At 37.2% G+C, this 17,721-nt stretch overlaps 1 protein-coding gene and 1 long non-coding RNA gene across 10 annotated transcripts in view; one reads left to right on the top strand and one right to left on the bottom strand.

Annotated features, from left to right (window-relative positions):
- The first annotated feature begins 1,017 nt into the window (after positions 1-1,017).
- Positions 1,018-17,721, top strand: part of LOC117234181 — a 77,766-nt gene continuing 61,062 nt past the window's right edge. Inside the window, exon 1 of the long non-coding RNA XR_004493484.1 lies at positions 1,018-1,423. This is a non-coding gene — a long non-coding RNA (uncharacterized LOC117234181). The remainder of the gene's footprint in view (positions 1,424-17,721) is intronic.
- LOC117234172 (insulin-like peptide receptor) overlaps positions 12,276-17,721 on the bottom strand; it is a 33,069-nt gene continuing 27,623 nt past the window's right edge. For all 9 annotated transcript variants that reach the window (XM_033495136.1, XM_033495142.1, XM_033495140.1 and 6 more), the window contains one exon: positions 12,276-17,649. In XM_033495136.1, coding sequence (XP_033351027.1) covers positions 14,602-17,649 — 3,048 coding nt within the window. In that variant the 3' untranslated portion in view covers positions 12,276-14,601. The remainder of the gene's footprint in view (positions 17,650-17,721) is intronic.

Below are 17,721 nucleotides of genomic sequence, written 5' to 3'. Positions count from 1 at the left end.
ATAGACGGACGAGCTGGAAAGGAGAGAAAAAGATGAAGAACGCGTGGTACTATGATCTTTAAACGATGCAACGTGATTTTGCAACGAATCCTTCGTTCTTTTTCAATGAATGTGTCGACTACGTCTACCGATATTTTCGATTGCATTGTCTGTATAAGAAAATTAATTAAATCTATATTGAAATAACAATGTAACTTTGTATCGTATGTTTCTTAGATATGTTATGAACTCTCTCACCTACCAGTTTAAGACCCGCTGCTTGTACAAAGACGTCAATCTTACCTTTCGTAATAATATTTTGCTCGTAGTGTTGTTTCCTAAGAGGTAATTACGTCGAGCGTAACTGCATGAGAAACGACCTTCGCTTTTAGGTCACTAAAGCGTTGTTTTAGCCCGATTCAGACGCGAGAACAATTTTAGTTGCCATTTGCTTTAGAGAATTGTTCTAAAAGGTTCTTAATATCCTGATATTAGCCTTGAAAATGTGTGAATCATAGCGTTAAATATAATATTCTCTGGTATGGAAAACGAGAAGACACAGATATTATAATCTTTCTTTATTATTCGATCGATATTGATATTCTACGAGTTTTATTATCGAAGGAAGCCGATTGAAATGTTAAACTCGTTGTAATATTTCAATATGTATGGCTATGATGAGGATAATACCTGTGATAACACAGGTGGATTAAATAATTCGGTGGTAATATTTATCTATCGTCGTTCATTTGAGTTCTCGTGTATGACCAGTTTGTATCAACCGTCGATAAATCTGCGCAAGTCGATAATATCACGGATAGAATATTTACACTGACTAATTTTAACTGGATTCTTTATTAATCTTTGTAATGTAATTCAAGCTTTATAATTATTAAAAATAATTTAATACAATACTATATTAAATTTTTTAATAATTAAGTTGATTTTTTTTTTTTAATGATATGCAATTGACTTCGTTGGAAACAATTTGAACTGCCTTCGAACGATTATCGTTGCAAACGCGGTTCGCGATCGAAGCTTGTGGTGGTGTCTTCGTCGATTCCAATTTCCAATATACCTTTTAAATTTACGTTAAATATTTCAATCGTTCCATAAATTTTGCTAGTGTTCTTCCCTTGATGCATTTGTGGTTGCATCTTGCATTAAACTCTAAAAGTAACGTGATATATTTCTACGATTCTACGAGATATCAATGCTTGTCAAATCGCGGACGAAGTCTAGTCAACGATCAAGTAAAAACGAACATTTCGCGAAAAAATTTTATGGTAACGAATACATTAAAAATATTTTTCTATTTATACCAATTATCGATAATTTCGAGGACAAAAGTACGTTGCATTTATACGTAATTTGGGTGTAACACAAGTTTATGACGTCAAGTACAGACTTCAAATTATTTACGATCAAGGTTATTCGTCAAATGGTAAGTGACTGTTTTGAAATTTCCGACATTTAAAGACAATAAAGTTGAGTAAATGGAAGAGTACTTATATGAAGTTATGAAATAGCGATAAGAATCTATTTGAATGAAATACATTAAGATATTTAATCGATTTTAATGGTTATCCTCCATGTTTGCTTGTCGAACATAGGCGGGAAATTTGAAGATCCTATTTGCCTGAATGCCACTTGTAACTTTACTTCTCATTAAATTTAGCCGTTAACGTATGACATGTAATGACACGATATATCCAAAGTTAAACAAATAAAGTAAAACTAATGATAGTTTTTATTTGAAATTATCCGTTTAACTATTAAATAATTACTTATTTGAAATTATATTCAAAATAAATTTGTACGACTTAAAACTGATATTTACCCTATTTGCTTTCCACTGTTAACTTTTCACTCTGTCTACTTAAATTTTGTACTTTTTAACATACAAAATATTTCAGAAATAGGAAACATAAGGGTGGGATTGTGAATAACGCGTAAGTTCAATTTAAGGACTTTACTCATCCTCCTTTATTACAAAACTGAGAAAAAAGAAAACTTTGCGAGAGTAACAAACTTTTGGCTTATGTGACTAGTTATAATACTCAGCGGCAATACTAAAATTAGTGCAATATAAGTATGTACATTTGTGTGATTAGGTGTGGCGGGTCCGGCAAGGGGTATTAACAGGAGATATCGAAGAAATCGAACGAGTTTCACGTTGAAACTCGAAACGAAAGTACGCAAATAAGTTAGTAAAGGGCAGATTACCGATAAAATTAGAAATTTCACGATCTTGTATGTATGTGATGCATTTTAGGGAATATCATACGAAACGTTCGGATTTCTTATACATTTCTTTTTCATTTTAAAACAATTTTATATTAGATTCTCGTATCTTGGCCACAAGAACAATAATAACCGTCTTTCGAACACATATAGCAACAAACGATATAGTGTTTGATTTTTCTGTACCAAATTAGATTCTCAGCCGATACAACTCGTGAAAAGAAGGACTTATTTTTTAAATACACATCGAGTGTCGCAAGTAATCGTGGTGCAGTGTTCTCATTAATCGTATCATAATTATTTCAGAACAATTTTATCTTCGATGTCTCTGGTTTTTTCTTCACACCACCGCCAATTTTTCCCCCGGATAGAACCTTTTTTTCTTACACAATCGTTAAAACTCGTATCTTACACAGTGTAAAAACATGTTCTTTTTACGCGTGCGCGTGCATCATCGTTTTCGCCGTAAGAAAGTTGACAACGACGTTCGCCGACTCTTTCTTTCCGCGTCGTAAAATATTCGCGCGTTACTTCTTTCACCTCACAGGCAATCAGACTTATTTCTTTCATTCATCTCAATGCTCGCACGTTCGCTACTTTTTCTTCTTTAACAGGATAAAACGACAACTTAACTTATTTCGGATTACAGGGGTACGGTTTTTCATCGTTATCGAATATTGCTAGCCCATAATTATTATTATTATTATTATTCGTTATTTCTTTCCTACAACGTTCCTCGTATCCAGTAAACTCATCGTTCAAATGATCTACGCGCGAGACAATAGTTTTGCTTGATTGATTATCGACAATGTGATTGTTACAATTTCCCTCGAAGAAAAAAAGTCAATTTCTAGTAAAATATGAAAGAGATTCTTATCGGTATGCACGGTTTATCATTTGAATTTTACGTCGAACATCTTTCTAAAACGTTATAAATCCCATCTTCTATTAAAACGAGAGGAAGATCGAAATATACGTAAAAGTTTGAGCGTCGCGACACGAGATATTTTTTTTTTTATAAATTCGGTACAATGATATTATCAAAATTAGAATAATAATTCCAATGTTATTCCCATGTATCGGAATGTGATCAGTTTCTATAATATCCATTCATCGATAATAATTAGTCGATTTGGGCGAGTTCGCAACACAGATAGCGGCGTAAAACCGTGTATAAATACTAAACTAATTCGCTATTCAATAATCTCTGTCTTGGAAGACACGGTATGGCAGGATTTTTTTGATTAGGAATAACGTTTCTTATGGAAAGGTCTGGATTTTGGTTTCTCCTCGCGTTCTCCGGCTCATCTCTTCGATATTATCCTCAGAATTTCAATGAAATCTTCGCCCATTATCCGTCAGTTCTATATAACTTTTCCTCTATCGATCGTTCGATTCTATTTTATTTTTTTCATTTGAGAAAATTGCAACACAGTTAGGCGATATCTCATGTCGTAAATATACATTTCCAACAATTCTGACGGATAATGGGTTACGCTGGAATCGCGAAACCTTTCGAAAAACCGAGGGGGAACGTTTGGGAGGATTCACCCATACGGGATAAATAATAAATTATGATTATCTATTAATTAAGGATCAAGCGCCCTCGGGGAAAGCTTTTATCGTTCACGAATAATGTTCAAATGTCATTCGACAAATTTCTGACTCAATTTCGTATAACGTGATTTTTTAAATAAATAAAATTCATTAAAACAATTTCTTTTAAATTAGATTAAAAAAAAAAAAAAAAAAAGATCGGAAACATTAGACTTATCGATTTAGTTACATTTCTCACTGTGTTCTATACAATGTGAAAATGTACGAAGCACAAAGTTACCAATGATTTAAAATCTTCCGAATGGATTTCATGAACAATATATTTATTTATATATATGAATATTCTTTTTTTAAATGCAGTTTAACACGGGCGATCTAGTCAATGTCTCGGATGACTATTGACGACAAATTGGCGGCTGACGTTGTGGCGGATATGTGACAATTCTTACGAATTAACGAAAGTGCTACGAAGTTGAAAACGGGTTGTTCAATTCGTGAGATTCTTCTGCCTGAACACGGCACACGCCTCGACGCGCACTTTCAAACCAAAAGAAAAACAAATTCCTCTTTTTCGCAGAAGACAGAAACATCCCTTGCATTCCATACGAAACTATTTTTGCAACCATCGTTGCTTTCTATTGCTTCGAGAAATGTGTGAACGAAAAATCACGCGCGATAAAATCGCAAGTAGCATGCTGCATCATAGCGATATTTTACTTTTCACGATGTCGCTCTTATTCCCTATTTAACGAGTAATAAACTCGATGATCCACTGAGCGAGCAAAATAATTCGTTGCTAGAGGAATAGCTTCTTAACTTCTATGTTTAACGATCATAAATAAAAAAGAAAACGAATATCGAATAATTAATTAGAAAAAAAAAAAAACGAACACCTGTGCTCCGATTGTACACGATCCTTAAAAGGAAAAAAAGAAGAAAAAGACGAAGAAAAGGAAATTGTGTATATAGGTATTCGTTAGATCGTTATATCTATAACGTTTTATAGTTTTTATCGTATAACGATACGATATAGTATAGTTCGGTGAATCGTTATACGCGTATACATGCTGCTTATTATCGATATTATATACTTAAGGTAACAAGGTCTGTATAAAATATAGGACTATGCACCTCGAGTTCTTTTTTCCCCTTTTTCTTTTCTGTATATCGAGAAAATTGAAGTTTCCTGTTGCTTTTGGTTACGTGTGGTAGATGAGTAGAAGAATCTTAAATATCCGAGCAGTCTGCATAAAAATACGCCGGAAATCGATCGGAAATTAACGTTAACATTTTCCTTCGATCGATTATTTCCATAAGGATAATTGAGGGATTCGATGACGGAAAAACGTGAATTTTATCAAAAAGAAATATAAACTAATGAAAAAAAGAAGTTTCAGATCGGTCTAATCAAATTGTTTATATTCAAACTATTATACGATATTTATCGGTGTAAATTTTCTTATTTATTTGTAACGTATTGGTGTTTAAACGTTTACGAAAAACGGTACATAGATAGTATAGTTTCCATAGTACCGTACATAATACTTTTCTTTTCACAGCCTCTCAATTATCCTTTTCTCTTTCTGATTTCCGAGTTCAAGCTGTATTATAATAAGTTTAGTCTTGCAGGCTATTCGCGATCCAGGAATCTTGGATTTCGAATCTTATCTCGTTAAACTTCTCTAAGTTAATTTTTACGTTGTACCTTTTTTTATTGCTCCTAGTACCTTGAGACGATAGAAATTATTTTCTATGGTTTCTTGCTTGTATATTTATATAGTTTGATCGTGCTTAGGCAGTATTCGTTTTACGTAATTTTTTTTATTAGGAATCTATTTATACGAAGATGTTTGAAAAAGAACCTAACGAAACCTGAAGAAGGCGTTGGAACGAATCTTAAAAAAAAAAATTACTTTTACGGTTAAACATAAATCGAACGTCGATCGATTGAACAATCTTGGTGATTTTACGCGTCAAACAAAACCATACGTACAATCGTTTATCTTACATTTAACATTTCAACGGATATCAAGAAAATGAGAAATTGATCAAAGCTTTTGGATTCGATCCAAACTCGCGATAGTAATAACTAACGATTATGCTCGCTCTTAATCTCGAAGAAACCAAAGAACGTTCAACGATTTATAATCTATAGATAATGTTATTCGACACTCGGAACTGAAACATAATTTCCTCTTCCGATTCCCAGATCACGCTTTTTTTTTTTCAGAAGAAGTAGCGCTTCAATTTTAGAAAAAAAAACACATCGAAAATGAAGACCGCCGGAACTATGTACAGGCGGTTGCAAAGGTTCTTACGATACTCGTAATTACCGCGAATATTTCTCTATCGAAGGCCAGTCGTTCGAACGAAGGAATATTTGAGGCGCGATATACCTATACAATTTAAAAACTAAATCTTCGGTGTCAGTCCATTGAAATTCTACTAGACGCGGCGCGCATTTTTTCTTGTGCGTACATTCGCGCACCCTATACATACTATATGAACGCTTACAACTAGTACCGTAACTAGAACTATCACAAATTCCGAAGTGGCCTGTCGTTTAATCAGTTTCGTTCGATGAACAACGGCCAAGCGCCACGTTCAGAGAAAAAGGAAAACGACCCTATAAAACCAAGTAGCAAAAAGAAAAATACTGAATCAACAAGACCGTATACGTTGCTATAGAGCGTGGAAAAGAAAAATAAGGATCCAAGACGTTAATGTTATCAATGAAATTATTTCAACGAAATATTTTACTCACCGAGAAGAATAGAACACGTCTGATCGGTATAATACTCAAAGAAGGAAAGAAACGATCTGAGAATACGAGTATATGGAACAAAGAGTACGTAAGAGGAAACAACATGGTATCGTAATTACAGATTATCGTTAATATCAGAAAAAATGATAGAAAAGCAAGGAACTTTCTTTTCTCTTTGCCAAGTAATATCTCCAAGTATAATTTCTTTCTCTAACTTCGATGCAACATTCGCGCGATCGATGAGCGAGTTAACGTTACTGTTCGTAAATATCCAATGATCGGATTTGATGGATTTATAGTACACGTATGAGTATTTTGTCAAAGTATACAATTGCCTATAAAAAAATAAACATTTCTTGCAAAGGAACAAGTCGTATCGAAGATAATTTAGCAAATTATTCATCCGAATGAATAATACGAGTGAGAAAAATCTTGGAGCTTTTCTCCTAAACACCCTGTACATTCAGGAAGCAGTGCAGTCGGTGAGATTTAAACGAAAGTCATCAGAGCAACCAGCACGACTCACGCCCGATGTTGCTTCGCCTCTTTTACGACTAATTTATCGATTTAAAGCGTCGAACGACGCCTTCTGAACCTGGTTCACCGTGGGACACTTCACGGAAATTCATCCTCACGCTAATTAACCGTCTATGATTACTCAGTATAGGCAACTAAGGTGCTGCGCACACGCTTCGTAGCGTGTGTGTGTCTACGTTTCAGTGCTGCTCGCTAAATTAGGATATTTGCCTGCGAAACGAATTAAGAGATTTCTTTTACTTGACTGATCGTTCGTCGACAGACTCGACAAGCTAGGCTTGTGCTCACCCTGTTCATAGTTACTAAATCTAGATCCAGAAAATCTATTTATGTACACGAGAACCGATACAGATGCGTATCGCAAACGTAATGCGCGATTGGACCACATTCTAACATTCTAACATTCTAACATTCGATAAATTAACGCGAGAAAACACGACATATCGGGATTGGCAACTAAGTGATTGCGGATTTTGTCATTAGATGGTATTGACAAAACCCGCAATCGCTTAGTTGCCAATCCAATATGTACATCGAAAGTTGTATAGGTCGTGTGAAAGCGATCAGTGGCACTAGGCCGCACTGTGAACCTCTATCTATCATCTTTTTTTCTTCTTTTTTTTATTTAGTCTTATTACCTTTCGCTACTTTACTTCGCACCTGATTGTTTTTGCAGTATATTTCAAAGAATGTGATCTAATATCTGATAGATAGAAAGTGGCGTGTGTACTAGATCGAAACGAAAAGGACTCGGATTAACTTATCGAGAGGTGCCAGACGATTTACGCTATTTAAATCTAACATTTCCTTAACGACGGAAAGAACGTGCCAAGAATTTGGCTAATGTGTTTTTCGTCGACGTTTGAAAGAATGAAATTTGAAGAAATTGAAGGAGGATTGTTAGATATAAATGGCATTATTAATTAATTAATTAATTACTCGTTCGTGTTCCAATAAAAATACCGTACGATTAATCGATAGAAGAATATCATAGAAATACTTTTCGTATCTTTGAATCGCATAGCAAACATTTGCGAAGTATTTATTATTATAATATAGTTTAATTTACCTTCGTTAAAGTCGCGTCCATGTAATTTTTATAAATCGTTCCACTGCCTAGAGTTTAATAGATCAAGATCGTAGATCCTTCGTTTAATGATTCAACAATTCAGTAATAGTGCTGTTAACGACTCATTAAGGAAGTTAGTTCTAGTTACGGCACTGATCACCTGCATCAACGAAAAACTCTTCCCCTCGCGCGTTTCCTGATGGAAACACGTGCTTCCACGTATCGGGAAATGCACGCGAAACGATTTCCTGCCTTCAGGCACTAGGCGGCAATAATAAATACTTTAATAAAATCGATCACCCACATAGAACGTAGTTCACTGCTCTTTTTTTTTTTTTTCTTTTTTAGTCTTTTATGCGTTGGCCCGGCATTCGATTTTCGATATTCCCTTTCCCTTTTAATTAATTTTTTAATTTTAGTTCATATACACCCTAAGGGTTCTATATTTTTCTCTTATTCATTTATTTACTTACTTTCCACAAACGTTGATTCGATACAAGTTTTTCTCTCTCTCTCTCTCTCTTCCTCTTCTAGTTATTCGAAATGTTTATTCTCTTTTATTTACACGATTTTTAAATTTCTACTTATTGCAACGTGTAAAAAATAGTCGTTTATTATTCAAACACGAGGCTCACGATAAATACACACGATTAATGCCCATTAGAATATTTTGATTTTCGAGAATATTATTATACAGTTTCCAGTCTCTCTTTCTCATTAGCATATTTTAGTGGCAAAATTTTAATTTCGTTTTTACACATTTTTTTTCTTTTTACTTCTTTAGTTTCTTCTTCGTCGCTTTTAATATCATTATACACATTGTCGATATCATGGAACACAATGAAAAAGAGAGAAAGAGAGAAAAAGACCCTTCCTGAAGAATTCAGTGGAATTAGTACGTTAACGATTAACGTTTCAAACGTAGCATCGAAAAATATGCAGTCAAATATGAGAGAAAATGGATTCGAGGATCAACAACGAGGAACAAAATATTGTTTCTACAATTTCGATCGCATTGGTCTCTTTTTTTTTTTTTTTTATCAACGTAGACAACGTTCGACAAGCTCAGAATATTCCAATTTATTTTAGAATCTTTAAATTGAAATCTTTCTGCCTTACTAGTTCTTAAAAAAACGTGAAAATTCATAGTAAATAAAAGATAAAGATCCCCCGGAGATATGAAAAAACATTTTTTTTATAATATGAAAAATATTTTTCAATATCGCATGCGATCGAAACTTCAAAATCAATTTTTTCGTTACACGTCGTCGTTCGTTCAAATTCCATTTCATTTGACTAAATATTTTAGGACACCCTAGTATATACAATGCCGCGAATTTAAACATTTATCCTCTATTATTTATTGGTCTATGATTCGTCTAATTATCGAAATTTCAAGGAATATCGAGCCAACATCGTTCCTACATCGTTCTATCCGGATACGAATCGTTATGTTAACATTATTATCACTATTTGTTACACAATAATATATACAACGTGTGCGATGGTGAACATCTCAGGACTCGATTTCAAGGATTCTTCTGTACGCGTTATTTACTGAATATTGCCTTATTAAATAAATTTGTTCATTAACAAACCCATCTTAATCCTGCTTCGCTCTCTAACTCATTCTTTCATCCAATTATATTTTTCTAATTGTCCATTATAGTTGTCGGCGGTTTTAATAACATTCGATGGTTAATCTCATCAAAGATTGGTGCAAGGAAGATTTAGTTTAATTTAAACAACTGAATCAATTCGCAACTAATTAATTCAAATGTTTCCAAATTAGAACGGTTTTCAGTAAATAACAGCGTATCGATAGAACCGTATGCACATAGGTCGAGAAAATAAAGACGGAATAGTTTAGAAATGGTTGCAACAACGGGGCAAACTCATTGTGATCGGCCATTAGGGTACATAACGTGTTCGCGATGCTTCCTAACTAATCGTAAGTAAGATTGCTTGTTTCCATTCGACTATTCTCTATTCCTTCAAGAGATTATTCACACGGTTGCACGGTTTAATCTTAAAACGAAGAAAGTTCTATGCTTTTAGAATCTCGTATATCTGTGTTGGCGAAGATATTAAACCGCGGAGATCGAATATCTCGACGATAAAACACGACTATCTCATATCGTTATTATTCCTTTAGTAACGTTTTATCCTACGTAATACCTGCCTGACTGCTAATCGTAGGGTAGTTTATGGTAAAATTAATTTACCACGCACTTTCGTTTGTCAAATATTTTCCCCGTTTAAAACCGTTTCGTCGGTTTAAAAGTCTATCTATCCTTTTTGAAGGCTACGGCGAGTGAAATTTCACTGTAGCCCGCTTTATCTTAATATCATCGTGCTGCAATACATAATACTACTGAACTAACTGCTGCGAACTATTCGTCTAACGTTGAACGATAATAATACGTTTAGTCCAGTTTGTTTGACTTGGTGAACTTTTTAGTTAAAGAAAGATGTGCTGCGGTGAACGAACGTCCGTGTATGACAACCGTTAAGGGTTAAAATAGAAAATGAAAAAGAACGAGAAGGTACATGGTATTCGCGCAGGTCAGACTTCCGACTATGTGCATCCTTATTCTCCGTTTTTCAAATCGCTATCGTTAATGTTAAAGCTAGCACGGATAAATTACGGTAAATATTTGACGAAATCGAACGACATACCGCTGAAATATTGCTAAATTAAAGGAACTTCTATGCGTGCGCTAGCAAACGATTAGAATTAGTAATAACGGGACACGAGCTACGCTCGCGAATCGAATATAAAATAAAAATAAGTTAAATATTTACATATATGTATAAACATAGAAATTATAATAATAATAATAATAGTAATAATAGTAATAATAACATATGATATATTTATAATATATATACTCTTTTATCTGCGTGTGAAGTTGATCCAGGTAAACGAAAGGTTGCAATGCATGATACGGTACGTACAAGGTGTTCAATTTTTATCGATTCACATAAATGTTTAAAAAATTATTCGCGCCACCGTAATACACTTTTATGATAAATATACGAGAGAATTTCAACGAATATCGTTATATAGTGAAAATATTCAAGAAATGAAAACTTACGATTTCTTTCGTTTGCTTTAAGCGTTATGCAATGCTGATAAAATCGTGATTACTCCGTGTTACCATTCTTAATCGATGCAACGATGTAAGTGTACATTAATACTGTGTGCGAGAACGTGTACGCTTTGTCAGAGATTTTGCATCGATCACCTATGTCTCGCGAGCGTCTACGACTTCTACAGAAAAGCAGAAAAGGAAATCAAATGACGTTCGAAAAAAAAAAAAAAAAAAAAAAAAAATACGTACGAAGTTACTACCACTTTGGCGTACTAAACAAATTTAATACTACTACAGACCATTCGAAACGATCAAACTCGACAAGAAAGAACACCCAGTACATAACCATATCATAAATTCTCTTTCACGAAATGGACTCGAATTTTAATACCTCGGGCCGACTCAATTCATGTCTCCATTCGATATAATGAAAGAGCGAGAAATCGGAAACGGAGACTGTTATCGTTCAATAACCGGAAAGAACATAATCTTTCTGGTGGACGACTTTTCGCAACGTCCGTCGATAAAAGCCTCTCTGGAACTTCTGTCTGTACCTGCGCCAATGTATTCGTGCGCCATGATACGCGTACACCTTTCTGTCCCCTTTTTCTTTCATTCCCCTTGCGAGTGTGTATGTCGATCGGTCAAAGAGTGAATATATATATATATATATATATACTGCAGCCGAAAAAATACTTATCCGAACGTGTGCCTATTATGTGTACATATATATTCATATATATATATATATATGATATATATATATATATATATGATATATATATATATATATGATATATATATATATATGATATATATATATATATATGTATGTATGTATATATATATATATATATATATATATATATCATTACAATAAAATAGAGATATACTCTTTTTTTGTCTCTTAGATTTCCTTGGCATTTACCGAAGCCGCTATACACGCTTACAACGCTTAACTATTCTTTATACGTTTAATTATATTCAGTACTTATTGCAAGAAGATTGTTGGCATGCTTATTGCAAGTGTTTTCTTTTTTTTTTTTTCTTTCTTTTCTTTTTTACCTAGAACAACGTATACGTTGCACGATGGAAACGCGGCTTAGCGCGCATGTGCCCCCGGAAGTATAACCATTATCTTCCTCCGCGAATAAAATATGTGTACACGCGCACACGGGCACGACTCGCGTAAACTATATACGTATGTCTGAACAAGGAACTCTGGTATGCATATGTGTACTATGTACGTGCGGAGGGGGATCAGTGTGTCTGTCTATGGATTCTCGAGCGCTCGACGATCGCCTAAATTACCCCCCTCCCTTCCCTTCCCTTCCCCCTCCCCTTTATTCAATCTCTATCTCTATCTCCTCTCTCTTTCTGTCGGCTTCCGGTCGACTCTGTCCTATGAACACAGTCTGGGATCGATTCGTGGACGAAATGGGGTGGCGGTGCATCGCCGTGCAGCTGCTTCTTTGCCTCTCTTTTCGATCGTTCTTTCATGATGGAACGAATCGCAGAATGAATCGGAAGTTTCTGGAAGGGAATAGGATTTAGAAAAAGATCACAGAATGGACGTAAAACTGGATATAGGGAAATGGCTCGAGCATTTTCATCAATTGACTTTATAGATCGAATAAAGGGAAAATGTAAGAGTTTCTTAAATTTTGGAAGCATTCTGTTGTCAGATTGCGAGTATAGAATTTAGCAAGTGATTAATCAATGTATACATCCGCCTAAATTTTATAAGATTTTAGTGAAAGTAAATTCGTTTGTTTAATAGAAGAGATCAGTAGCACGAGTTCGAATGGTATGTTGTTTCAAACTTTTGCAATTTCTTCAACGATTCTACTGTCAGAAAGAAAGTAAATCAATGGATTCGATATATCGCGGTGATGTAATATCTAATCAAATTATTTTACCGTTTGGCTGCACCGCCAGATTTTCTTGGTGATCCAGAGATCGTTTCGCGAATAGCATTTTTAGTCCACCGTTTTTTTTTTTTTTCATTTTTTTTTTTCGGAAAACCTGACTGACGTCGTTCGTATAAAAATGGAAACGAACTCTGCTTAATTTTGGAACCTTAGAGTATTGCAACAGTGTGAAAAAGAGGGAGTTTTTTTTTTTTTAATTCATGGTATTGCTAAGTCTTCCTCTCTTGATAGAACGTTGATATAGATATGTATAAGCATCCATAAATCTTGACACATCGAGTCCCACTTGGCAAATGGAGCACGACAACGCGATTCGATGAGCTTTGAACTTTCGATCGGTCGTCGCGTCGTTTTGAAACGGTCGACGAAGAAAGTACCTACGACGCGAATGTGTCTTCTTCCACTTTCTTCTTCGCAAAAACTGCGCGTGAATACAGTGAATTCATTGTTACTCAGCATTTCCAGTCGTTTATGCATCGAAGCATACAATCAAATTACTGTTATCTGTAGAAAAATGTTTTCCTTCGGAGTCTCTTGAGTCTCTGTTATTTCCGTCTATTTTTCTGGATCTAATAACTAACAGTCAGTAATGTTCCCTTTATAAAAATGTACACAATCAAAAATTTGATCTTGGACGAGCACCAAACTTGGCAAGTTTAGACAGGGCAGTTTCGAACAATGAGTTGATGAAAATGCAACGAGTATCAAACAACAAAGAATTCATTGTACCTGGGCTTACGAACTCTACGCAACTTCGTACCTAGCACATATAATTAGTCAGTTCTTTGAGCGGCAGGAGACTGCAAGTTAACAAAAAAAAAAAAAAAAAAAACGCGTGTCCCTAAAACATTATCTACTAATCTAGAGAGAAAAAGTAGAAGAGAAACAGAAAGAAATATCCATGTGAAAGGACGAAACGAAATATAATCCTTTCAAGGAATGAACAAAGTTCGTAGGCTTGCATGGCCGAGGAGCTAAGAGCTTTTGGTTACGCTTTCTAAGAAAAACAAAAGAAATCAAAGAAAAACATCGCGTCTGATTGGACTCTGTCTTCAAACGCTTTTGGTTAAGTTAAACATTATACATACTATTAGCGCTCGGTTAGAGCGAAGAACGTATGCACGAAAAGCTGTGAAGATATTCTTAGTCGCTCGTTGCCATTAAGGTCCTAATTGGAAATCAACGAGCACCGACAGACGAATCTTTTCAAGTGTCGTCCTGAACTTGTCAGGCTGGCAAGAGACAGAAAAAAAATCCTTGCCTATTCCCGTCTGCCGAACTCGTTGGGCCCTCGTTTACGTTTCATTGCCCTGAGTATCCTTTGTACATCGTACCTAAACGAGTTTGTGACTTGCCGGGGACTTGTCCCGGACGAATACACTTACGCCATTGAAAAATTCGCTATTATAGACTGACCGTAGAACTTCATCGATCGAGGGGTACGTCCTCCATGTTGGCTACATTACCGAAATGCTGGAAGCCATTCTTAAAAATACGTCCCCTGCTGGTGCCGGCTTTCGTCTGATCCAACAGCGTCACGTTGTCCTCGAACTCCTTTACCCACCTGGCCGTCTCGTTGCCCCAATGAAATCTGATAGGAGCTGCGTGATGATAGGGCTTCTTCATACCCGAGTTTCGGCTCTCCACACCTTCCATCGAGTGGTAGAACGATTTCTCGTAGAAATCTTGGCCAAGAAACGGCTCCAGCTCTGACACGATCTCCATGAACGTGGGACGGTCGTTTGGTCGCCACTTGAAACACTTCTCCATGATCTTCTGGATATTTTCGGGACAATTACGTGGAATATTTAGAGTCCCTTTGTGCAACACATGGCTGAGCACTTCCTCGTTAGAGAAACCTTGGTAAGGAATCTCTGCGAGAGTTAAAATCTCATAAAGAACCACACCGAACGACCAGACGTCAGAATCTGACGTAAACACACCGTCTGACAGATTCTCCGGTGCCATCCATCTGATCGGAAGAAGGCCTTTCCTACCGATTTTGTAGTAGTCCGTTTCATAAACGTCTCTGGCCATGCCAAAGTCACCGATTTTGCACACCAAGTTCTTCGACACCATGCAATTCCGCGCAGCTAAGTCTCGATGAACGTACTTCTTCGATTCCAAATAAGCCATGCCATCGGCTATCTCAGCCGCCATCCTCATAATTCTGCAGGCATCCGGCACGAGATGGGTGTCGCGAATCCGACGCAGATAGGTCTTCAGATCTCCATTCTCCATTAGTTCCATGATAACGAACGGGGGGTTCTCGATGGATACCACGCCGATGAGCTTAATTATGTGAAAAGTCGAGAAGTTCTTCATTACCGAGGCTTCGTTCAGGAACTCGTTCTTCTCCCTCTGACTAGCCGTCTTCGAAATCGTTTTGATGGCCACTGGCGTAGTTTTGTCGTACACTCCTCTATACACCATACCAAAATTGCCCAAACCAAGTTCCTCCAAGATCTCCACGCTTTCCCTGGGTACCTCCCACTCGTCGATCACGTACTTTGTTTCTATGTAATCAGGGTTTACGCTGGCGATCAGTCTTTCCTGTTTCTTCCTCTTCTGATGATGCCTCAAAACGACAAGTAAAATGACGAATACCATAGACAGAACACCAAACGTGAACAACGCTATTAACGTGATGGGTGTGGTGTTGCTCAGACCTATGGAAAAATACACCACGTTCGAGAAGTTACCATCACCGGCCAACGACGTGGACTTCATCCGTAAACTGTATTTTCCAGGACTCAGGTTCTTGATCAAGTAACTGTTGATGGTATCTTTTCGTCCAGTTCGTGGGATGCACTCGGTGCTCTTCTTCGCGTCTTTCACGTCCAAATTGGTGTATTCGATGGTGTATGAAACGGTGAGGGCGTTAGGATCTTTCACCAGGTCCCAAAAAACCTCAACGATGGTGTTGTTAGTCACCTGCACCTTCACGTTCTTCACGTCATCCGCACGATTCCGCTTCCTCGTTCGGGTGTTCGTGTACTGAATCGATGAGCACATATTCGACTCGTTGACTTTGACGCCGCACGCGGCTATACTGATGATGTAGCGCGAGTAATGGCGCAGATTCTTGATCACGAACGAATTGTTTCGACCGCTAACGTTGTACGTGACCGCGTGCTTGTCTAACACGTTCCCCGTGGACTTGAATGCATCGAATCTACTGGATTCTTCCGGTCGAGGGGTGGACAGATTGTTCGCCAGCTCGTAGAACTGATTGTCCACAGTGTTGTAGGAGTTGTACACGCAGTAGTCCTTCCAGCCGGGCGATATGTAACTGATAGTCGTGTTCTCGTGGCAGAAAATCTCGAACTTCTTCGACGTGACGATATTCCTGTTCGTGCTCTTCGAGCAACACGAAACCCGATTTACCACTGGCGTCTTCACGGTTACGTCCGGCACCACTTCCTCAGATTCCAGTTCACTGTCTAGCGTATCGTTACAGTAATCCCTGGACGAGATTAGATTCTCGTCTTCGTAGATCATGACGCTAGAGACCATGTAGTATCCTATTGGCCCATTAGGGAACAGTGGCGGTTCCCACTTGACTAGAATCTCAGTCTCGCTCAAGGCAGTGGATACTGCGTTCATCGGAGGTGATGGAATGGTGCTCTTCGTCCTGAAGAAGATGATTCTCGACTGACCCACTGGTCCCACGAACTTGGTGGTCCTGGCGTTGAACGTCTTTACGTATACCGCGTACATAGTGTAGGGCTTCAGATTGCTGATATGCTTCGAAACCGTTGTGTTCCATTTAGGAATATCTACGTCGACTATCTGCCAGGTGTTGTTCCACCCGCAAGCGTTCATCTCGTACGTGATGTTCTGATTTTCCGTCTCAATATAATTCAACAGGTAACTGAGCAACTGCTGCCCTTCCGGTGGCTTGTAACTATCCCACATCAAATCCGCGTAATCGGGTCCCAGATTTTTAACCGTGATATTTATATTCACTATATCGCAAGCCACTTTCTCGCCATTCGATTGCGGCTGTATTTCCAGGTCGGTGTAGTTCGTGATGTTCACCATTTGACTGAACTGTATGATTTTGGACAAGCAGAGCTTTGGATTGTAATGGAAGAAGAGTCGGCCATTTTCGATTCTGATTTCTTGCCCTGGTGGGAACAGGCTGGACAGATTGGGATTGTCCAAGACGGATAGACTGGCGTTGTTAATGTCCAGTTTCTCACCCTTGATAACCTTGAGCTTTTTGAAGAAATTCAACGAGGTAATGGGGAACGAATGAGTGATCTTGACGTACTCGGTAATTTCTTCGACTCGACCGAATGCGTCGCTTAGTTCGTTCATTATGTTCGGATTTCCATTTCGAATTTGGAACTCCAGCGCGCCTTTCACTACGGTTATACCACGGAAGCTCTGGGCGTCGGAGATGTGGCGGATCAGAGCGCCGTGGCCGACCTTCCGGCAGCTGTTCACGCAAGCGCGACACGTGGTCATCTGTAATTAGAACCAAGTGTTATGAATGGTATGTGTTGCCAGAAATACATCGATACCATTTGTAGAAGACAC

The sequence above is a fragment of the Bombus vosnesenskii genome, unplaced genomic scaffold (assembly GCF_011952255.1).
Source record: "Bombus vosnesenskii isolate JDL3184/JDL3185 unplaced genomic scaffold, Bvos_JDL3184-5_v1.1 scf7180000013302, whole genome shotgun sequence".
Lineage (NCBI taxonomy): Eukaryota > Metazoa > Arthropoda > Insecta > Hymenoptera > Apidae > Bombus > Bombus vosnesenskii.
This window is presented reverse-complemented; position numbering and strand designations above follow the sequence as displayed.